Below are 24,477 nucleotides of genomic sequence, written 5' to 3' on the forward strand. Positions count from 1 at the left end.
AAGTTATTTTTCATCAACCCTCCCCACCCCTCCCCCTCTGCGTCACCCCTCTACCCCCCCTTAAAGAGCCGAAAATGCGATTTTTCTCGATTTCTGACAAAACCGAATGACGATACAGAAAAAGCGTGTAGGAACAAAGTAATCCTTAATAAATTTACTACAAATCTCTCATAAACACTTTAGTGCTAGCACTTATAGTTTTCGCGCAATCCGTCACGAAAGTTGCTCCTTTCTGCAATTTTCTTTAAAGAATATTAAAGTGTTGTCCCAAAATGCTTACGAAATTTGTTTGATACGACTAAAATATTGTAAACTCATGACTATAATAAAATTAAGGGGATAAATCACTACCATGGTTGGGACTTGAACTCACGGCTTCCGGATAGAAACTCGAGGGCTCTACCAACTGAGCCACCAAAAGCTCATCCCTAGTTTCTAGCGAATCTTTCAGCTTTCTACTATATGAATCAATGGTACCCCTAGCGTCATTTATCTATCATATCTATCAATCTAGAGGCCGTGAGTTCAAGTCCCGCCCATGGTAGTGATTTTTTCCCCTGAAATTCATTCTGAGTTTATAATATTTTAGTACTATCAAACCGACGATTTCTTAAGCATTTAAGGAGAAAACTTATCATTCATTAAAGAAAATTGCAGAAAGGAGCAACTTTCGTGACGGATTGCGCGAAAACTATAAGTGCTAGCACTAAAATGTTTATGAAGAGATTTGTAGTAAATTCATTAAGGATTACTTCGTTCCTACACGCTTTTTCTGTATCTTCATCGGTTTTGTCAGAAATCGAGAAAAATCGCATTTTCGGCTCTTTAAGGGGGGGGTAGAGGGGTGACGCAGAGGGGGAGGGGTGGGGAGGGTTGATGAAAAATAACTTCGGCCTATAATCTACATATTCCAATTAAAAAAAAATCTTCCATTAATTATGCCAAAATTTTCATACATCACTTTCCAGGAGCAACGTACTAAAGGGTAATACTAGTAATATATAAATAACTTATTTTGACATTGTTGATCCAAACTAATATTTTTGATAAAAATATATGTAATAGAGTATAAAATGGCGATTATTATATAAAAATATAGTAGGTGTCGCTAACTCGTATGTGGTAAAAAAAAAAAATATTTAAAACATAAATTTAAAAAAAATGTACTTAACAAAAAGTCAGGAAGTTAATTTTTTTTTTATTGATGTATCCCTAATATATCTATAAAATATCCAAAGAACAACTCAATCGGATACGCGGTTTTAAAGAAAAAAATAAAAAACAAATTTTTATTTTTTTAATTTTTTTCGTAAACGGAAACAGTTTGAGGCATAATATCCAGTAGTAGTACATGTAGTAACAATACGAATAATCCTGCATATCAATATTTCATATTTAGCCAGGGGCGATTTTACCATGGCAGTCCGGCCAGGCCCTTTGTGTACCTGTTATGCGCCGCCGCGGGTCACAGTATGGTGTCCAGCGTGTTCAGAGAGCGACGCAGCGCGGGGTTGCTATACACCGTGTATCTGTCATACACCGTGTACCTATTATACACCGTGTACCTGTTATGCGCCGCCGCGGGTCACAATATGGTGTCCAGCGTGTTCAGAGAGTGACGCAGCGCGGGGTTGCTATACACCGTGTATCTGTCATACACCGTGTACCTATTATACACCGTGTACCTGTTATGCGCCGCCGCGGGTCACAATATGGTGTCCAGCGTGTTCAGAGAGTGACGCAGCGCGGGGTTGCTATACACCGTGTATCTGTCATACACCGTGTACCTATTATACACCGTGTACCTGTTATGCGCCGCCGCGGGTCACAGTATGGTGTCCAGCGTGTTCAGAGAGCGACGCAGCGCGGGGTTGCTATACACCGTGTATCTGTCATACACCGTGTACCTATTATACACCGTGTACCTGTTATGCGCCGCCGCGGGTCACAATATGGTGTCCAGCGTGTTCAGAGAGTGACGCAGCGCGGGGTTGCTATACACCGTGTATCTGTCATACACCGTGTACCTATTATACACCGTGTACCTGTTATGCGCCGCCGCGGGTCACAGTATGGTGTCCAGCGTGTTCAGAGAGCGACGCAGCGCGGGGTTGCTATACACCGTGTACCTATTATACACCGTGTACCTGTTATGCGCCGCCGCGGGTCACAGTATGGTGTCCAGCGTGTTCAGAGAGCGACGCAGCGCGGGGTTGCTATACACCGTGTACCTATTATACACCGTGTACCTGTTATGCGCCGCCGCGGGTCACAGTATGGTGTCCAGCGTGTTCAGAGAGCGGCGCAGCGCGGGGTTGCTATACACCGTGTATCTGTCATACACCGTGTACCTATTATACACCGTGTACCTGTTATGCGCCGCCGCGGGTCACAGTATGGTGTCCAGCGTGTTCAGAGAGCGGCGCAGCGCGGGGTCGCGCGCGCACCACCGTGCTAGCTCGTCCGGGGTCACCACTCCGTCCGCGTTCGTGTCTATCAGCTGTGGAAGAAATGCAGACGGTCAACCAAATCTTGACACTAAAAAGATAGCAAATTTGAAAAATGTAGGGCTCAGCGGTCAATAAGGAGGCACACTGACATTTTATCCCGCCAGACGGCGCATGTGCAAGTGTCTAGGCATGTCACTATCATTCATATGTGAGAGAAAGAGAGAAAGAAATATCTTCTTCTCGCTCTCACTCATGAAATTCTTTATCTGTGCAATGGGCTAATGGCGTTATTAGTTATTGAAAGTTATTGAAAACTAGCTATATCCCGCGGCTTCGTCCGCGTACTAATCTAATCTTGTTTTTCCATACAAACTTTCGATCCCTATTTCGCCCGTTTAGGAAGTGAATTTTGAAAAATCCTTTCTTAGTGCTCCTCTACACCTTTTATGGAACCTACATGCCAAATATGGAATCTCTAGGACCAGCGGTTTCGGCTGTGCGTTGATATGACAGTCAGTCAGTCAGTCAGTTTCTTATTTACAATATCATTTATTAACATAATCTTAATAACACATATTTATTATATAATTACAAAAACACACCAATTACACACTTACAAACTAACACAAAACTACACAAAGCAACCAAAAAAAAACCTACAATCTACTCATATAAGCCTAATAACTTTGCGCGAGGCATCGTTCCCAGGACACTGGCCGCATTGCCTCTCTGCAGGGCAAAGAACGCTCCTGCCCGGAGGTCGTCAGACGTACAAATAAGTTTCTCGGAGAACTCTTTTACAATTTTTTGGTGTCTGACGACCAAGGTCCAAGGTTTCAACCGCCAATGCCACAAACTCAGGGCAGTTTCTTCTTTTATATATTTAGGTGTATGATATATTATGTTAATAATACATATTCTGTGCTGGGAACTTACATGGAAGATCCGGTCAACATGATCCTGCGCGGCGGCGGGGTGCGCGGGGGGCAGCGCCGCCGCCCCCACCAGCTCGTAGATAGCCTGCAACAATCACAGGGAAAACATTAACAACAATTATTATTTTCTAATTATTTCATTAGTATTATTTATTAATTGTGGTGTAGGCGAGAGGCTGGCAACCTGTCACTGCAATGCCACAGTTTCGTTTTCTTTTAACCCCTTATGTGCCAAGAGTGGCCCTGAAGCTTTAGTAGTTTCATGTGCTCTGCCTACCCCTTTATGGGATACAGGCGTGATTGTATGTATGTGTATGTATGTATTATTTATTATAAGCTCATTTTTAAGTAGTTATTTAGTTATAATTTAGTTTTATTTTATTTGTAAGATTTTAATCTAAATGTTTTTATTATGTTTTAATGGTTATTAATAAATTAACAACTGATTTAGTATCAAGTAGTGAAGAAAATCTGCTGATCTTCTCATCGCACAGTCTTTAGTCTGAAGTCAGAAGAAAGAAGAAGAAGAAGAAATGCAGTCTGGCTCTGTCGCGCCAATACGCAAGAGCGATAGAGATACATAGCTAAGAAAGAGATATTCGCAAATGCACAAACGCTCATGATGATAAGTGTCTCCAGACTACTATTTCTGCGGCATTTCGGCGGCGTTTCGCGTCGCAGAAATGCCATTCGGCTACGGAGCCTGTTCTCCAACACAAATCTGATAATCATGAAAATCTGTTTACATGTTAATTTTGGATCAAAAATTATCATGAATGTCATTTTCGGCCAAAAGAAGTCGATCTGATCGTTTGAAGTAAATTTTATCAAAGTGCCATTATTGTTTCAAAAGAAGTCAATCTGATCGTTTGAAGTAAATTTATCAAAGTGCCATTATTGTTTCAACTGACTATAAGTTATTTTAGTCACAATCTGTTTAATTTTGAATAACCTAAGCTCCCCGTTTGTTCACCTTATTATTTCTAATTATCATAATAGGCGAAAGACACACGCCAGCTAAGCTACACCCATTTGGACCCTCGCACTACAGAAACATTTGAAGGAACAGTTGGTCTCCATCAGCGTCGTACAGACGGAAGACTCGCCAGCTTCTCCTGTTTGGACCCTCGAGCCACGCCAGGTACTCCTGCAGTAATATTCACCTGAACCACTTTGATCATCTCCTGCCTGGTGACCCTCCCGTCTCCATCAGCATCATACAGCCGGAAGACCCACGCCAGCTTCTCCTGTTCCGAGCCTCGAGCCACACGGGATAGGATCTCTAGGAACTCCTGGAATTCCAGAAAAAAAGTTATCGTAAATTATTTCAACCCTCAATTCAATTTGTTTTCAAAATACTGTCGCAACCAGTCATTGCAATATCTCAATTTCGGTTTCTTTCAACCCCCTTAATTGCCAAGAGTGGAACTGAAAAAAGTTTCGGTATTATATTTGAAGAACCTGACTTATGTTCATTTTATTCAGCGCTTCTTCGTTTTCTTTTTGATTTATTATTATTCTATGTTTTTAAATATATTTATTCTTCTATTTAGCTGCATATTTCATAAAAATATATTTACATACTTTTGCCAAGTAACCGTATTTCCCATTTTTTGCCCCTGATGCTGACTGTACCGATTAAGTAAAAGTTTATAGCGTCAGCAGGAAAGAATTGGAGCTAAAACAAAGAGGTGGCAGTGGCGGTGGCAGTCACGGGCAATCGCTCAACATATTCTATGAGCGGGGGCGGGGCCACAATGCTAGCGGAAGCGGTGTAGTATTGCAAATATTGTAAGCGACAGAATAGGTAATGGGATGCAAATTCAAACTTATATCAAAATGGTGTTTAAATATTAATGTCAAACGCAAATACAATTGTGCAAATTACGCATAGACTACTTAAGTCCGTATTCCCAAGAGAAGTAGGCAGAGCATATAAAACAGCTCGAGTTTCAGTACCATAATTAGCAATCAAAAGATCGAAAGAAAACGAAACTTTGACATTGCAGTGATAGGTTGCCAGCCATTACCCATGTGCCACAATTGAACCCATATCCCACAGTCGACTTCTACGATACCCATGGGAGGAAAGAGGATGGCGAAATTCTTCACTCGTCACAGGGGCTGCTTTGCTTATTAAAATACAAATAAAATAAAAACTACTTTGAGTGTGAATATTTCTATGACGTGACGATTATAGATCGTTTTTAAAAAAAATATCCCCCATATCCGCTCACACTGGGCCGTACCAACTAAATACCAATTTTTCCAATAGTTGGGAGGCCGCCAGCTTAGCGGGTTCGACTCCCGGCGCAGGCCGTTATTCAGCCATACAATGGGTAATCGCGGGGGACGCCTTTGTTCGATTTACGTCCATGATTGTAAGTTCGACTATTCAAATAAAATCCGTAGTTTTTGACGTCTTGATCATTTTTAACCCCCTATGCAAAAACGACGGAGTGTTATAAGTTTGACGAGTCTGTCTGTCTGTATGTTTGTCTGTCTGTGTATGTCTGTCTGTGGCATCGTAGTTCCCGAACGGAAAACCGATTTCGATTTAGTTTTTTTGTTTGAAAGCTGAGTTAGTCGGGAGTGTTCTTCGCCATGTTTCATGAAAATCGGCCCACTATGTCGCGGTCGGGGGTTTTTTCATAATTTTAAGGTTGTGGTTAGGTTAGTTAACGAGAATTAGGAGACTACTTGGGACAATATTCTTCGTATTTGTTTTTTCACTTCGTTAAACTTAAATTAAAATTAAAATAAAGACTTTTTATATTTCAATGAAAACGAAAAGTTAGAAAACAATACGAACAACTAAACAACTGTTTAAAGAAAACACGATTCTGTGAATATTTAGATAGATACATACACAATTTTAATTAGAGAATGGGACTCATTTGGTAACAGTGAAAACAATGATTAACCTCTCCAACGCCTCGTCCCTTATCCGTCACAGACAATTCGGACTTTATATTATGTAATTAACAGATCTTAGTGCGTTTTCACATTATCCGATCTGATATCGGATGTCGGAAGGATTTCAAAGGCAGAAATCAAACATCGCGGCCTAAATGTAGGTATGGGATATCGGTCCTACATCCGATATCAGATCGGAAAATGTGAAAACGCACTAAGGTTGAGTAGCAAATGTTAGCCATCATCAGCGTTCCAGGGGTTCAATGACGAGGAAAGGACTCTCCTGACAAATGGTTAAACCATGGTTAATAGAATAGAATAGAATAATTTATTGAAAAAAAAACCTTATTGCTAATATTACATTTATGCGTTTACTTATCTTATACGTACGTGCAGTGATACGTGCGCCCGAACTAGGAAAAAAACCCTGTATCTCGGGCAAAGAGATAATGTTCTAGCTTAAAAACACAAATTAATGTAAACAAATTAAAATCATGAGAACATGTACATAATAGGTATTAAAAGTAAATAAATTACACTTGGATAATATGTGTTGCTATGTAAGCGTTTATAAAATCTAAAAAAGAGGTCGATCGTGCATATTTTAAATTATTACATTTATTACATTGTTATTCAAACTACCTATCTTAAATTGCAACCATGGTTAATGTTAAGTGTAAGTGTGGGTAGCTTTTTGCACATTGTAATTTTCCCTCAGTCACCCGTTGACCACGAATGCTGTAAAGTGTTCGAAACGTCGGAATGAATTGTAAATTTTATTCATTATACGCGATATAATCCGTTTGCATAGTTTTATTTCATGAGTAACTATCGCGGTAACCTAAGACAATGTTAAGAAAAACTGTTATAATAACCTGTACCATCATCCTCCTTGCGTTATCCCGGCATTTGCCACGGCTCATGGGAGCTTGGGGTCCGCTTTGACAACTAATCCCAAGATTTGGCGTAGGCACTAGTTTTTACAAAAGCGACTGCCATCTGACCTTCCAACTCGAAGGGTAAACTAGAACTTATTGGAATTAGTCCGGTCTCCTCACGATGTTTTCCTTCACCGAAAAGCGACTGACAAATAGCAAATGACATTTCGCACATAAGTTCCGAAAAACTCATTGGTGCGAGCCGGGGTTCGAACCCGTGACCTCCGGAACGAAAGTCGCACGTACAGTCAACCAATTGGAACCTATGTAGCTGTAGGACTATGTTATAGTGACGTTATAAATCAGATTGTAAGAAATGTCTTACTGCTTGTCATTTTGACATGGTTGTAGAGAGGCCTAGGGTTCCATTTGGTTGACTGTACTTACCGCTAGGCTTCCAGCGCTTCCAATATAAAATCCTGTAATGGAAAGAAATAATACTGACCTCAAAGTTGATTTTCCCGCTCTGCTTGTGTTTGACGGTGTTGAAGACGAGTTGAGCGTACTGCGTCGCATCTGGAAACATATAAATATTACATCCATGTATTTGGTCTGGGACTGCAGAGTTAGTGTGGTTTCATTTTATATACGGTGAAAAAGGACCGTTCAAACTTGTGCATAGGGTACAGCGGGGCAAATCTCGACTGGGGGGCAAATGTAACTGGTAAATTCTTTGCAGGTTTTACAATTACAATGTTAGCATTATTAAATAGAGTGTCCACCGGTTATATATGGTAGGCGTGTTCAGTGGATACATGTAGAACTCAACATCATAGTGGAATAATGGAAAAAATGGATTAGTTACAACTGCCCCCCATTCGAGATTTGCCCCGCTGTACCTTAGTGACTTTGGAGGTCATAATGAATAACTTTTACTATGGGACTAAAGCTGAAATCGCAAAGAAAACTCAAACTCGGAAGTTACTATATGCAAAGTTTGAATTGAACGGTCCTTTTTGTTTTAAGTACTCTGTATTCAGGCGTATTCGGATTTCGAGAAACGATTTGATTCTAATCTTTTGAAATTAGAATAAGTACATCTGTCACTAATTCCACAAATTGAGGATGATATCAAAGACAAAACTGTTTAGCGCTGCAGCAGTAACGTCGACGAGACATGTTTTTGAGAGCTTTGTCGTATCGTATCTACGATATATCTGATGGCGACTTGCTTCTTGTGTAGGATTATAAGTTAAATTGACTTACCACCCAAGGGGAAGAATTGACAGAAGATGTGCTTGAAAGATTCCTCATCCACCACCCCTGATGGACATTCCTGAAAATTGAAATAAAGCATTTATACAAATAATTTTCTTTAACTCTTCATTTCATGTTATATTTAAATTTGCATTTTTTGTATCAATACTCGGTGCTTGAATACTGTATCTCTCTGATCTTGAACTTACTTGGACCTCTTTGCTAGCTCACTAAGCCCCTCGATGCGGGGCTTCGTCTCATTTGTACTACAAATACCTGTTTGAACCCCCGGTATATGAGCTGTATCTCTCTGGCGGTAAACTTGGATCCATTAGCAAGCTCACGAAGCCCCGCGATGCCGGTCTTTGTTTCCTTTGTACCATAATTACCTGTTTAAACCCCCGGTACATGACCTGTGTCTCTTTGTCATTGAACTGGACCCCTTCGAAGCTTACGAAGCCCCGCAGAGCAGTTAATTTACCCCCTTGCTGGCTCACGAAGCCCCTCAATGCGGGGCTTTGCCTTCTTTGTACTCTTACCTGTTTGAACCCCCGGTACATAAGCTGTATCTCCCTGGCGGTGAACTTGGAGCCCTTGGCGAGCTCCTTGAGCCCCTCGGGGCGATGCCGCGCCGGCAATGGCGCTTCTTCGCATTCCTCCTCTGTAGACAAAGAAAAAGGGGGTGAGAAGGGTTAGAAGGACTCAATGATCGTAGCCAAATAGATTTTTTCCGAGGGAGGGCAACAACCAAATGAAATCAAATTTGGCGCCCCTCGGATTTCACGAACTTCGGCGCCCCTCTAAACTTGGCGCCCGAGGCATGGGCCCCGGCTCGCCCCCTCCCCTCCAAGACCCGGGTCTGGAGGGTAGGTACACATACAATATGTAACAAGGGAACAACATTTAGCGTAGTGATGAATGCTGTTTACAACACTTGTGAGAAAAGTATTGGTCCATTAGATAAAGTTATACAACTTATTTAAGCAAAGCGCTGGTGGGCTAGCGGTAAGAGCGTGCTACTTTCGATCCGGAGGTCGCGAGTTCGAACCCCGGCTCGTACCAATGAGTTTTTTTGAACTTATGTTCGAAATGTCTTTTAATAATTGTCAGTCGCTTTTCGGTTAAAGAAAACATCGTGAGGAGACCAGACTAATTCCAATAAGAACTAGTTACTCTTCGGGTTGGAAGGTCAGATGGCAGTCGCTTTCGTAAAAAGTGCCTACGCCAAATCTGCGATTACTGTGATTAGTTGTCAATGAGGATCATATGCTCATATGAGCCGTGACAAATGCCAGGATAACTACAACTACACTACAACTACAACTTATCTTTCTATAGAAATTATGATAATTATGTGATAATTTGATCATTGGAAAAAAAAATTACAAAAATCTTAGACAAGAAGTTAAACTCGTTGAATATGCAGTCCATCTAATGGAAAAATAATACCTAAAAGTAGGCTCAGCCTTTCAAAAGAAGCATTACTAGCACCAAAATATTCTTTGGACCTTTACAAGCTATTCGGCTATAGAGCCTCGAAAGGGCTTTCAGAACTGAAAAACCTACTTCAGAGCTTTTCAAATTGTTTACTTTCCTGAAACATAACATGCGGCCTGATTCGAGCGTCAAATATGTCAAGTATTAGCTCTAGATGCGATTTCGTTTGGATATAATTTTGTGTGTGTGTTATTGTAAGTAATAATTTGTGAGATTATACACTTACTAAAGCAAAAAACTGGTATTCGGCGGGATAATAAAATGTGACCAGATAGGCCGGATACCGGATAGTGACCGAATATCCGTTCCATCTCTAGTTATTGTTTTTATATGGACCCTTTTGCGAAGGAAGGTCACGTATAAGCGTAACTCTGCGCTTAATGAGACGAGTTTAAGCACTTTCGGCCACAGCGCGGAAACTGCCCGACTGAAAACTGTAGATTACTGCTCACTAGATATCTCAGAGGGATTCACTTAATTATAGACAGCAAGGATCATTTATATATGACTAGCTTATGCCCGCACCTTCGCTCGCGTTAGAATGAGACAAAAAGTAGCATATGTCACCTCCATCCCGTCAAAAATCTCCACTTAAAAAAATCACGTCAATTCGTCGCTCCGTTTTGAAGTGAAAAGACGGACAAACAAACAAGACACACACACTTTCCCATTTATAATATTAGTATGGATAAAATATTTATTCCAAGAAAATACAACATTTTAATAAAAGGTAAAAATAATATGCATTTTGGTGCAAAAGTTATCCATAACCATCCAAAGGGGTAACGCCATAAGTATTATGGGTACTTTTGCACCAGAAACGATAAGGAGCGGGGTTTAATAGTTAGTTTATTAGTATGGATTGAAAATCTCCATCGAATCGTATGTATCTCAATTTTTTAGCGCCACCTGTTAAATACTATCATAACTAAACTGCTAATGCCTACATTTTTTTTTTTCAAAATGTGTATTGACTTGATATCATGATATTAAAATAAAGATATATGTCATTTGTTCTTATAAAAAATAAAAACACCCTAAAATTTTTGGGGAAAATATAATTTTTGCCACTTCCAGGCTGCGAAACAGCGCCATCTAGTTGTATCCCTAAAAGGCCCATTTAAGGGGTACACTTTTTTGTATGGGCTTTGTCAGTCCCGGAACATATCGTCCTGGATAGACAGTCAGCCAAATATTGCACTAAAAAAAGGCAGCAAATTTGATAAATGTGTTGCTCACCGGCCAACTGTCTGTAATACGCATGTCTTCCTAAACCTTGACGCTGGCGGAATCATCGACGACACACTTAAAATTTGAAAAGGGCGAAGGTACAATTCCCAAAAATCGAATTTCGCGCCGATTACTTATTCGAAATTGAATGGAATCTAAAATAAGTTGTTGCAAAAATTTAATTTTTGGCACAAGCTTTTATTGCCGACTGTACCTTTCTTTCAACAGTCATCTACTGCTCTCCGAAACATTCCTAAAAACCCCTTACTCGATGGGGATACGACGTTTCATCGAGTTCCTATGACCACCTTTCTGCTCCATCATCAGATCAGCTCCATGATACCATAATATAGCATTGTCACGTGATTTACATATGTGTGCAAAATTTCAGTTCAATCAGAAACCGGGAAGTGGGTCAAATTTAGCTTCTACGTTTTGACGCACACTAACATACTAACAAGGCAAGTTGAATAAAAGCTTGTAAAAAAACTGATGACTTAACTCTGACTCAATTTTATTGCTCCATCTAATAGACACCACAGATCTGACTACGTAGCTTCGTAGCACTGCTACGGTGCCGTAGCAGTGCTACGACGCTTTTACGAATAAGCCCCCCACATCTAGCGTCTCGCGAGCGTAGCGTCGGGCCAACTGTATGGCAAAGCCTGACGCCGCGTCTTGTTCCATACTAGTGGGAGAAATGGGGAGGGGAGGGGGGGGGGGTCGCACAAATTCGAAAAGTAATACATTTCATGTCAGCTCGAAACTTCAAAGGCCATAATGTACTTCAATACACTTGCGAAGAAGAAATTTGTAACTCTTGTCGATTTGAAACACGACCTTATTTTAGTTTTGTTTATCAAAATATTGTTACTTACAGATCACATATCGGTATTATCTGTATCGTGTAGCAGTGAAAACGTAGCATTTACATAGAGAAAAAAAAATCGTATCTCCAGAACCGTAACTCCTAGGACCAAGGTTCGAAGGACTAAAAGGAAAGAAAATGCCACCATAAACTCCCAAAAAAAACTGTCGTGTAATGTGCCAAACACTCTGTATTTAATAGACAACAATACTTTCACAGAGATATCTAAAAATAGTGAAAGCAAAAGTGTAATTTCCCCGCTGCGTTTCTTTGTTCCCTCTCGCCTGTCATTCCGTCATCTCAGAGTGACAGCTGACGTGACAAAGCGCTTAGTGTGTATACCACGAGCCACACAAGTAATAGGGATCGTTATTCAAAAGAAAGTGTTTTTTTTTATACCACGTCGGTGGCAAACAGGTATACGGCCCGCCTGATGGAAAGCGGTCATCGTAACCTATGGACGCCTGCAACTCAAGGGGTGTCACATGCGCGTTGCCGACCCATTAGAAAATTGTACGCTCCTTTTTTGAAGGACCCCATACTGTAGGAATACCTCGACAGGGAGCTCATTCCACAGCCGGAGTGTCGTGGGAGGAAATTCCTCTGAAACCGCACGGTACGCGACCATTTAGGTGTTGGGCCTGAGTGACCGCTCGGAGCGGAGCGTTCGGCGACGCGTGCAGCGTGGCGGACGAGCGTGCGTCCACGCTAAGCAGCGTCGACTCAGGACAGTTGTATGAGCTTCAATTGTTTGACATGTACGCCGCACGCCCCGCGCCGCTGCACGCCCAATGTGAGCGTGCACTCAAGGCCTTAGGCAGTTTTCACATTATCCGATCCGATATCGGATGTCGGAAGAATTTCAATAGAAAATATCCAAGATGGCGCCTGTAATGTATGGGATATCGGTCCGACATTCGATATCGGATCGGATAATGTGAAAACGCACTTACACTTAGATTTTTTTTTTCTAGAAGATTATTGTTGTATTAATGTAATTTTATACGTATATATCTGTTACCATGTGTATATAAAATTTTGCATTTAATTCTTTTAGTGGTCGTACATTTTAAAATTTGTCATTCATCGTTAATTCGATTCTACTCATTTCCTCAAAGGTTGACTGGAAAAGATCCCATTAAGGGGTAAGTCCGCCTACATTGTATATTACTGACTCTGTAACTGTGTCTCTTTTGTTTCCTTTATGTACAATAAAACTTATACATACATACATACATACATATTATATAAGATTCATTTGAAGTGTCTATCATACATATATTACTCTCTCACTTACAGTCCCTCTGTATTGTCAAACGGGGTAAGCAGAGCACATGAAACGGCTCAAGTTTCACTACACTTTTGGCAATTCATTGGTTGATTAGGAGAACATCATTATATAGAAAATGCAATAACATTTTCCTTTTAAAGAACCCTGAAAACGTAATAATTAGGCTTAGGACTTTTTGTGGCAGACCGTGGTTCTAAAATCCGTGGAGTCGACATATAAAAAATGTTCGAAGTCAAAGTCAAAGTCCAACAGTATGATGTCATATTAAATATAAGTATTTATACATACTGTCACAACGTTACCTAGTTAATTTTTTCCAGCTCGGAACACTTGGAGGCCTTGGTCACTTTTTCTTTGTATATGACATTTATTTAACTTTCGGAATCTTGGCTAGAGACTGAAATATATAACATGTAAGTTATACTATCTCGTCATGTTCAGACATGTGTGTAATAGCGACACGTTTCTCGCTGCAGTGGACTCGAACGTGACTCGGCTTCAAATCGGGAACATTTGTTAGTTTTCTTTTAATATTATTTAAAATATCTGTGTCATTTCGGGTTTTATGAACTAGTTACGATAAATAAGATACTCGTATGTACTAACTGTGAAATATACAAATACTTACGATAACTTTAAAAAAATACATTTATTTCCTTTTATATTTAATCAATGCGCTTTTTAGGGTTCCGTAGTCAACTAGGAACCCTTATAGTTTCGCCATGTCTGTCTGTCCGTCCGTCCGTCCGTCCGTCCGTCCGTCCGTCCGTCCGTCCGTCCGCGGATAATCTCAGTAACCGTTAGCACTAGAAAGCTGAAATTTGGTACCAATATGTATATCAATCACGCCGACAAAGTGCAGAAATAAAAAATGGGAAAAAATGTTTTATTAGGGTACCCCCCATACATGTAAAGTGGGGGCTGATTTTTTTTTTCATTCGAACCCCAACGTGTGATATATTGTTGGATAGGTATTTAAAAATGAATAAGGGTTTACAAAGATTGTTTTTTGATAATATTAATATATTCGGAAATAATCGCTCCTAAAGGAAAAAAAAGTGCGTCCCCCCCCTTCTAACTTTTTAACCATATGTTCAAAAAATATGAAAAAAATCACAAAAGTAGAACTTTATAAAGACTTTCTAGGAAAATTGTTTTGAACTTGATAGGTTCAGTAGTTTTTGAGAAAAATACGGAAAACTACGGAACCCTACACTGAGCGTGGCCCGACACGCTCTTGGCCGGTTTTTTATATTGCGCTGATTTAATAAATTTAAATTAGGCGTACCCCTGAAATGTATGGACGTGATCATTTTGAATTAGCCGGAATTATTGTAAACAAAAGTGTGGCCCCTTTTACACCATTCGAGGTATCAAAATTGCCGATATTTTACAGGTTTATTAAAAATCTTTACATATTCCATTACACAAATAATGACTCTGTAAAAAACGAAAATAAATTGAAATACTAAACGTTTTGGTATATTTATTGAAATTAAAAAGCCGTTTTCGTCGGGTAGTTTGTTTATTGCTCTGGTATCACTGTGGAAATGTACCTGGGCGACCAAGTAGCGGGCCGCTAAACATTATTTTTCAGCAACTTATGAGACTAGGTGGTAGTGAATTTTAATAGCTAATTAAAACCGTCTTCAAATGCGATGGTGATAATATGGTGGTTATAAATTTAATTATTGGTTTTGTAAGTATCTGATATTTATATTGACTTGCATGGGATCATAACATAATATAACAGTCATTGTTTTAGATCGCTTCACGATTTTAAGTATGTAATAGGGTGACCGTTAATAACTAGTTAAAAGTAATTTGATTTTCTCTCGGCCCTTACTATGAGAACCCCTGACTTGAGCTGCGCGTGTTACTTTGACAGTGACAGCAGTTTGTTTACGTTTATTCCGTTCAATTCGTAATTGGAATATAATGAAAATAACCGTGAATCATTCAAAACTCTTATTGTATTTACATTATTTTAATACAGGAATATGGCCTTCTAGTTTCTCACATAGTAAATATTTATATAAAAACCGATTGGTAGCCAAATACAACATGGACACCCGGACAAACATTAATATTAGATGAGGTACACTCGCGGCCGCGAGCGCTAACTTTACGTTGGGCAAATACCCGAGCTTTGGGCAAATATCCGAGGTTTGGGCAAATATTGCGGAGTTGCTTGAAACGGATTTGAGGTTGACGATGTTGATGTTAAGTTTATAAAGTAATAATAGTCTAGAGCCAATTTGACCAAAAGTAGTCACCTTCACGATTTTCGTAGACATCTCTCCTAAATACCTGAAACAGACCCTCTAGCACAACTTGCCTAGTCGCGCGCGAGTCCATACTAGAAGTCGCGCTTGATGTATGGACTCACGCGCGACAAGGCACGTTGTGCTAAAGGATCAGGTATGTGTTTCTCATTGTCTGCAGATTATTAGGTCGAGAAAAAAGGGGGGAAGGAGGGCGACCGACCATCATTGATATTTATTCACAACTCGAGTCCTATAGGGCCAATCTGTTCGTGCGAGGTGTCATTTGAAAGCTTATTATTCTTATTAATCCTACTATAAATGAAAATGACTGTGCAATGTTGTATACATATTATTTTGGAATGAGATGTTGCGTCTGAGTTCGAGTCTTATACAAGGGGGAAAAGTTGTATTTTAACGCCGAGTGTGGAATTTTTTTAACACACGAGAAATAAAATACATTTGCAAATACACTCGGGTGTAACACAAAACTTTTCTTCTCACTAACTACTAACTACAACGCAAAAAATGCGTTTATCGCTGCTTCCAGTAGTTCCACAGGTGGTAAATCATCTTTATTACTAAATTCACCAACTTTTATCAATTTTAAAGCAGTTAATTTAACTTTATAAAATAACCTAACCACAAAATTAAAAAATTTGAAAAACCCCCGACCGCTACCTAGTAGACCGATTTTCATGAAACATGGCTAAGAACACTCCCGACTAACACAGCTTTCAAATAAAAATAAATAAATCGAAATCGGTTCATCTGTTCGGGAGCTGCGATGCCACAGACACACACACACACACAGACAGACAAACAGACAGACAGACAGACAGACAGACAGACAGACAGACAGACAGACAGACAGACAGACAGACAGACAGACAGACAGACAGACAGACAGACACGTCAAACTTATAACACCCCGTCGTTTTTGCGTCGGGGGTTAATGAATGATTTGAATATTTTGAATGTATAAAATGTAATTTTCATTACCAATAAAGAATGTCTATGTCTTTGTCTATGTCTTTATTCAAGGTCAAATTAGTTTACCCAAGAGTGGATAAAATGCGTTTTTACTCGCTGGTATTAAAGGACAAAACACGTGTTTCCGAGCTAGTGAGGGGAAAATAAAATAAAAATAACCGTTGTGTCTCCGACTGTCCATATTTCCGGCGTCTCATACAATATGCATGCAGCCTAACGATTTGTCCTAATGGACTCTAGCTTCGGCCCAAAATCGACTATATCTCATCCGCAATACAGTCCAAATTAACTTGCCAATAAGTAAACATTAGGACGTTTTATATGGAAAATGAGTTCGTTTTTAGATTATATTGATTTTAGTTACTTTATTAGGAATGATATTTTTGATAGCTAGCCTTGTACTATTTACAACTATAGAGGATGTATTTTAATCACATGTTTTATGTGATAGGAGGCAAACGAGCAGACAGGTCGCCTGATGGTAAGCGACCACTGCCGCCCATGGACACCCGAAACACAAGAATTGTTGGAAATGCGTCGCCGGCCTTTAAGATGGCTGTACACTTTTTTCTTGAGGTTTGAAGGTCGTATCGCTTCGGAAAACCGCAGACGACAGTAACAGTTATCCATACTAATATGATAAATGGGAAAGTGTGTGTCTGTTTGTTTGTCCGCCTTTCACAAAACGGAGCGACGAATTGTCGTGATTTTTTAAGTGGAGATAGTTGAAGGGATGGAGAGTGACATAGGCTACTTTTTTTCTCTTTCTGACGCGAGCGAAGCCGCGCGCAAAAGCTAGTAGGGTCTAACCAAATTGAATTTGAAATTATCCCAATGCACCCTAGTTATTACAAACGTTCTAATTTCTATTAACAAAACATTTAAGATAAAAACGCCTTACGAAAAAGAATTTCTTTCCATTTATTTTCTCAAAATATTGTGATTGTTACAAAGACCGTCTTAGATAAAAACCCTTCCTTTGATAAAACCCCTTGTTCCTAGTTTAGGAGCGAGGTCGCAATATTCTTTCTTTAATGGACCTCAAGAATTAGAGGAAAAGGGGACAACCAGTTTGAAAACGGTTTTAATTGAAAAGAAGATCTTTTTCCCCAGAATATTTACATTATGGGAAATATAATTTACACTAATTCTTTACTTCCCGATTTCCGATTCAGTTGGAAATTTGATAAAAAACCGGTCGAAAGAACCCGGTTTCGATAAAAAGAAAGAATCATTTAAAACACAACAAATTTTAAATGTTTAAACGGCTTCGCTCGCGTTAGAAAGAGACAAAAAGTAGCCTATGTCACTTTCCATCCCTTCAACTATATCCACTAAAATCACGTTAATTCGTCACTCCATTTTGCCGTGAAAGACGGACAACCAAACAGACATACACGCTTTCCCATTTATAAGTAATATAGATTATACAAAATATTTTAAAATTTTATCGCGCAACTCAGCTATAGATAAATATCATTTTGTTCTCTGGAAAAAAAATTAAACAAATTTTTAATCACCTGTATAACAAGTTCGGCTCCTGGTATGTACATACTACATTTACCATATTTTTTTGAAATTTACATGTAATATTTTATTTTGTTTTCTTGTATGTTGTTTATTTTCAGAACGTCTCAAAAATTATGTTTTATGAATAAATTACGTTTTTCAGTCACTATAACTCGCTTTCCATTCTTTTCAATAAGAACATGGCCTACAGTTCTCTCAACCTTCTTCACGTCTAAAAAGCCGGCGAAAAGCAGAACGCCGTAACTGAACAACTTTTTCAATTACATCCTTTTCTATCTGGGGCATAAAAAGAGATATTTATTTTTAACGAAAACATATTGAATGGAATAAGGTTCCTTTGAAATAATGCTTTTAAGCAAGAACGGTATAACACCGGACAGACAAAGCCGATACAAAAAAACGTACCCCTGAAATGTATAGGCTTTTTAGGCTTAAAACTAGAAGCACAAACTACATATATACAGACTATGCCACCCCGTACCACAAAATGCGACTGTCAAAACGAAACTCTATTGATTCCAGCGAAAATGATAGATGTCACTCATAGTCCGATTTGGCATTGATCTAAATTTAATAAATTTTGAAACATGGCTAATTTTTAAATTTACATGTTAAGATCTAATTTTCTTGACATATAGTAATAAAAACTGTTTCAAAAAACATTAGAAACAAATTAAATCTATGTTTACAGATAATAGAGCAAATTTTTAGCGCCATCTATCAAAAAAACAAAAAATCACTGGTATCTAAGCGGTTAAGGTTTCAAATTTACCTGAACAATTTGACAAAATAGACGTTTAGCACATACAAATATGGTCGAATATTGAATGAATAATAATCGAAGCCGAAAAATTGGGACCGTGTACAACGAGAAGTAAGTAAACATTGTGAAAAAATTAATGGAATCTTGTGTTATTTTACTATATTAGACAATTTTGGACGATGTTGGTTATAACATTATCGCCAATAACATTAAAATTGTTGTTTTCAGTGAGAAATTAACAAACTGGTGACTAAAACGGGGTTTCGTGCCATCACTCACGAAATCATTTTCCAACCTGAGACAATGAATAAAGGCAAAAAATTGGTTCTAGCTGGGCATTTTCTAGAGATTGAAGACATTATTCCACCATTTGTACTTATGTGCAATAAAGTATAAATAAATCATTGGCTTTTGAAATTGTTGATATGTCATTTTCATAGGCTAACTGTAGGTATGGTATTATATTATTCAGGGACAGGGTACAGGGTTTATTGTAAAATAAAAAGAAACCAGCTATAATAACTTTTAATTATAATATACATTACAAAAACTTGTTTCATTTACTTGAAAATATTAGAGGTTTACCATATCACATCAAATATGTAATCATCAATGCGATGAAAGAAGTTCTCAGGAAATTTATTTAAAATGTGATAAGCCTTTGGCCTGCTTCTGCTTTTCTTGTTTTCGTGCTCCTTCATCCCATTGAAACTTCGATATTTACGCATTTTTGTCAATCCGTTTCGATTTGTACACAGGAGCAGACATGAGGAAACAACTCGAATGATTTTGGAACATACTCGTAACTGGGATTGGCTTCCACATCGGCTTTTCTACCTCCAATAAAGTTTGCACTACAAATTCACCGTAAATTCAATTCAATACTTGTACCAAATGATTAATGCACTTTAAATAAAACTTCAGAGGTTAGATGACATATTTCTTCTTACGGCAATTATCCACTTAAACGGTGGTTTCGTTTCCACCACGGTCTTGGAAATAGCTAGAATTTAGTCGCTATTTTTCTTGGTGTTATTACAATTCACCATAACAATTTTTACTAGGCCCATATTAAATTTATCTCGAAAATGTTTACTGCAATATGGATTTGACAGCGTAAGTCAGCGACAGGAATGTCAATTTTGGCCATAGTGAGCGCTGCGCTGTGATCCTTTTAGTTACCCCCTCCACCCGCTTTGCACCCTGCATCTTGCCAATACAGTACAGACTTGTCATCCCATACATCCGTCTCACGTTTTTCTCTTCAATCATTTGACAGGTGCAACTTACTAACTTAAGTATTTACTTTTCAGCAGGAACATCGAAACGCCTGACACATTAGTGAAAGCTAGATGATGGCTAATTTCGGGCCAATTGTCAAGACACGTTATGGTCTCGGTTGAAGTTGGTTTGCTTTTCAAGCCAGAGGTCACGGGTTCGAATCCCGGCGGAGAGACACAAGTGAAGATAGCAGTTTTTTTGTGTTTTATTTTTATTTTTATTTTATGGTTTTTGATTTTTGTTTGCATAAGTTTTAACGATAATTCTGAATTATCTTGAACGTACATTCCAGTAAAACCAAAATATGCTAGGTAAAATATTACAACTCTAAGTGCGTTTTCACATTATCCTATCCGCGATATCGGATGAAGGAAGAATTTTAAAGGCAAAAATCAAAGATGGCGGCTTAAATATATGGGATATCGATATCGGTCCTACATCTGATATCGGATCGGATAATGTGAAAACGCACTAAGACGGAAGTATTACTTTCTGATTATTTCATTTTTAGTAGTATAAAAATGTTTTACCACAAACAACTACATAATATCAGCACGACAGAGTCAGACGGCACTATGATCAGAATGAGACAAAAGTTGTCAAAATGATAGATATTGTATATTATTGGGGAATAAAACAATAATTATGTTAATAGGCCAATTTTATTCACCAAATTCTTTGAAAAGTTTCTTCATTACCATACTAAGTGTTGGTCCAGATTGATAAAACATTGAATATTGGTATTTCGGGGTGTAAAAACATGTCAAATCTGAGATATGAAATATTAGTACTAGTAGGTAGTAGTAGTTATTTTCCCATCAAATATAATGAATAAAAATAAATCAAACACAAAGTATTAAAAAAATACAAAAAGATTCACAAAAAAGCAAGAGGTCTCCGGCGAGATTCGAACCTCTGTTGCTCAAGTTATCGCAGCTAAAAAGCAGTATCTTTGACAGCCACACCAAACTTCTATTTAATCAGAGTGACGAAATTAGGTAACTTATAGGTATAATATGAGTAGTAAGTCATGAAGACTTTTCACGACAAATTGAATGAATATTAAATGTTTTGTTACTTAAAAATGCAACGTTGCCAGACTGCTGACTGCAACGTCGCATAACTCTAGTTTAGTCGTAAACTGATTTAGACCTTAGTAAATTATTATTAAAAATCAATTCAGAAATAGAAGACGGTGGCTATACGGCGCTTGACTGATGGATGCGTTTTGTTATATAAAAAGAGTAGGTACATATTTCTGAAAATATTTTTATCTTCTTGCTTTAAACTCAAAATCATCTTGATATTCACCAATTATCATCATTTTGATATTTTGATATTCGTATATAATTAATAACCTAGATACAAAAAGAACATAATGAATGATACTTCGATATTTTACCAGTATCGAAACGCAGTATGTTGGCCATGACAGCCAGTGACAGTGACAGTACTAGTACTGAGGGCTTACTGCTGTCACCTGGGTTAACACATTGCGGACATCTTTCTCTTTTACTCCTATCCAGGCATATAGAGTGACATATATAGCCACATAGCGCAAACTCTGGTGTTCGTGGAAAACCTCCTAGCTAGACTTGTCATTCATTCATTGTAATAGTAAAAAGATATTCAATCAATCAATCAATCAATCAATCAATTATTTATTCGTGATAACTACAAAATACACAAGTAAGAAAACAGAAACAGCAAATAAAAGAAATTAAACATATAAGTTACCACGAAATGGTCCCGACTCAGCATAAAATGCTAACCCAAGGGTCAGCGCTGGTCTTCCGTCGGGACCATTTTGTTGGTCACGAACGCAGCTGTACGACGCGGACCCGTGACATAGTGAACGCAGCGCAATGTTATAACTAAACGCAGCGGCGAGCGCCATCTTGTCTGTCGCTAAGACGTCATACGTCATGTTACTGTTATGTCATCAGCCCACGTCGCACAGTACACACATACACACATATTGACTCCAAAGACTAATGTTTAAGTGATTTTCAGTCTTATGTCAAAGCTGAGTAAGACGTGGATGGCGGCAAAGCTTTTGTAAAATACATATATTGAATCACGGAATTAAGCAACACAAGGCAATTTTTGTTATGTATTTATATTCCGCGTTATGTTTAAGGCGTATAGGATGGCTGAGATGCGCGCCATATTCGTGAACGGGTGCTGTTTGTGAAGACCGGTCTGTTTCAGCTAATAGGGGCTATGCTATTCTATGTAACATTAATTTTGAATGAGATTACGTTGAGGCACTCTGTTCGGTCCTTGTTTGTTTATTTTTCTTTCTGACTCTTGGAGACCATATACATCTCCAAGGAAAAAAGTAGATTAAGTATACATATATATTTTTTTTTCCTTTGCTTAAGACAACAAGAGTCTTTTACAACTCTAAAGTTATTTTAGTTATTCGGTTTTTTTCTTCATGTATAATTTTTTTATATGTACTTTGACACTTAGAGACTATACATCTCTAACATCTCTTATTAATAATCATAATAGCTTTGTACTTTGTATAATTTCTTGTGTTAATATTTTTTTTTATGAATACTTTTGCTTATTAAATTGTATCTTGTTTTTTTTAATGCATGTTAAATATAAGATGTAATGTTTTGAAAAGAAGTGGCCCGCCGAGTTTCTTGCCGGTCCCATAGTGGATACCCTCCTCCAACTGAGGGGGGACTGAAATCTTCTCGAGGCTGAGGCGTAGGGTTAGAGCCGGCGTAGTTTTATTTGACGTTCATAAGCGCATTGTAATATGCCTACTTGGAAAATAAATATTTCATTTCATTTCATTTCATTTCATATATTGTATCGTTTTTCATAACAAAATGCGTAAATAATTTATACCTTAGTTTGTAACGTATACGCAAAGGTTCTTGAGCGAAACCAAAATCGACAATATCCACCTACACTCAAAAAAAATCTTTTTAATTTATTATATTATATTTTATTTATTAATTATATTATAAAGCAACATCTGTTGACGGTTTGTAATTGTCGATATTAATATATCTAGACTAACTTTCAATGTGGTACATGCAACTGGACAACTGTCACTGTACATTTGTAATTCTTATTACAAGGGCATAACGTCTATGGTTAGCTAAGACAGAGTATTGCTGTTAGTAGGTACGATGGGTACGATGTTGAACCTTAGGTTACCTTCCATCAATACTAATACTGAAAAACAATTTTTAAACTTATTGCATTACATGTGTCTAACAAAATTTCAATGAAATGGGTTGTGAATCTAATATTAAAAAAAAATCACTATTTAAAAAAAGATGGTTGTAAAGGGTATAAAAGATTAAAAAAAAAAGAAAAAAAAATATTTTCACTGCCGAGGATCGAACCCACGACGTCGGGGCCGCGTCCATCATCTTACGCTACTATAACTGAGCTATTTAAGCGATAGTAAGGGTGGCGAAATATTAACTAACTTTCAATCTAGTACATGCATGGCGTTACGAGTCCTAAAATTCATTATATTCTTTTAAAGATTTATGTCTCAAAAGTGACACTTAACGCCATCTAACAGTGATCTCAAGGCAACAAGAAATTTGTAGTAACGCCATCTACATTTGCCGTGCTTTTAGGCGGTCGCATTTTTTTGTATGGGGTGGACATATCTACTATATCCATAATCTCTGCTAGAAGGCACTGTTCCAATCAATCAATCAATTATTTATTCGTGATAACTACAAAATACACAAGTAAGAAAACAGAAACAGCAAATAAAAGAAATTAAAACATATAAGTTACCACGAAATGGTCCCGACTCAGCATAAAATGCTAACCCGAGGGTCAGCGCTGGTCTTCCGTCGGGACCATTTTGTTGGTCACGAACGCAGCTGTACGACGCGGACCTGTGACACAACCAACCAACCTGCCTGCCTGTTTCGCAACCTGGAAGTCGTTAAAATCATATTTTCCCCAAATATGTTTGCGTGTTTTTATGTTTTGTAAGAACAAATGACATGCTTCTTTATTTTATTGTCATGATATTACGTGTAAGCATCATCAGTGTACTTATGAGAGTATTTAATAGGTGGCGCTAAAAAATCGAGGTACGATTCTTAGTATGAAGACTGTAAATCCATACTAATATTATAAATGGGAAAGTGTGTGTCTGTTTGTTTGTCCGTCCTTCACGGCAAAATGGAGCGACGAATTGTCGTGATTTTTTAAGTGGAGATAGTTGGAGGGATGGAGAGTCGTAAACTAGAACTTTCCTTTGCTAATCCGCGAATAGATAACGTGCAAGTCAATCAGTGCTAACCTGTTATAATTACTTGCGTATTTTTTA

At 38.3% G+C, this 24,477-nt stretch overlaps 1 protein-coding gene across 1 annotated transcript in view; it reads right to left on the reverse strand.

Moving 5' to 3' along the window:
* Positions 1 to 2,378: 2,378 nt before the first annotated feature.
* LOC125239177 (Kv channel-interacting protein 4-like) overlaps positions 2,379 to 24,477 on the reverse strand; it is a 34,995-nt gene continuing 12,896 nt past the window's right edge. The window contains exons 2-7 of the mRNA XM_048146688.1: positions 8,976 to 9,097; positions 8,446 to 8,515; positions 7,685 to 7,755; positions 4,549 to 4,677; positions 3,387 to 3,470; positions 2,379 to 2,500 (exon numbers count right to left, since the gene is read on the reverse strand). Of these exons, the coding sequence (XP_048002645.1) occupies positions 2,390 to 2,500; positions 3,387 to 3,470; positions 4,549 to 4,677; positions 7,685 to 7,755; positions 8,446 to 8,515; positions 8,976 to 9,097 (587 nt within the window). The 3' untranslated portion in view covers positions 2,379 to 2,389. The remainder of the gene's footprint in view (positions 2,501 to 3,386; positions 3,471 to 4,548; positions 4,678 to 7,684; positions 7,756 to 8,445; positions 8,516 to 8,975; positions 9,098 to 24,477) is intronic.

This window comes from Leguminivora glycinivorella, chromosome 25 (assembly GCF_023078275.1).
Source record: "Leguminivora glycinivorella isolate SPB_JAAS2020 chromosome 25, LegGlyc_1.1, whole genome shotgun sequence".
Taxonomy (NCBI): Eukaryota; Metazoa; Arthropoda; class Insecta; order Lepidoptera; family Tortricidae; genus Leguminivora; species Leguminivora glycinivorella.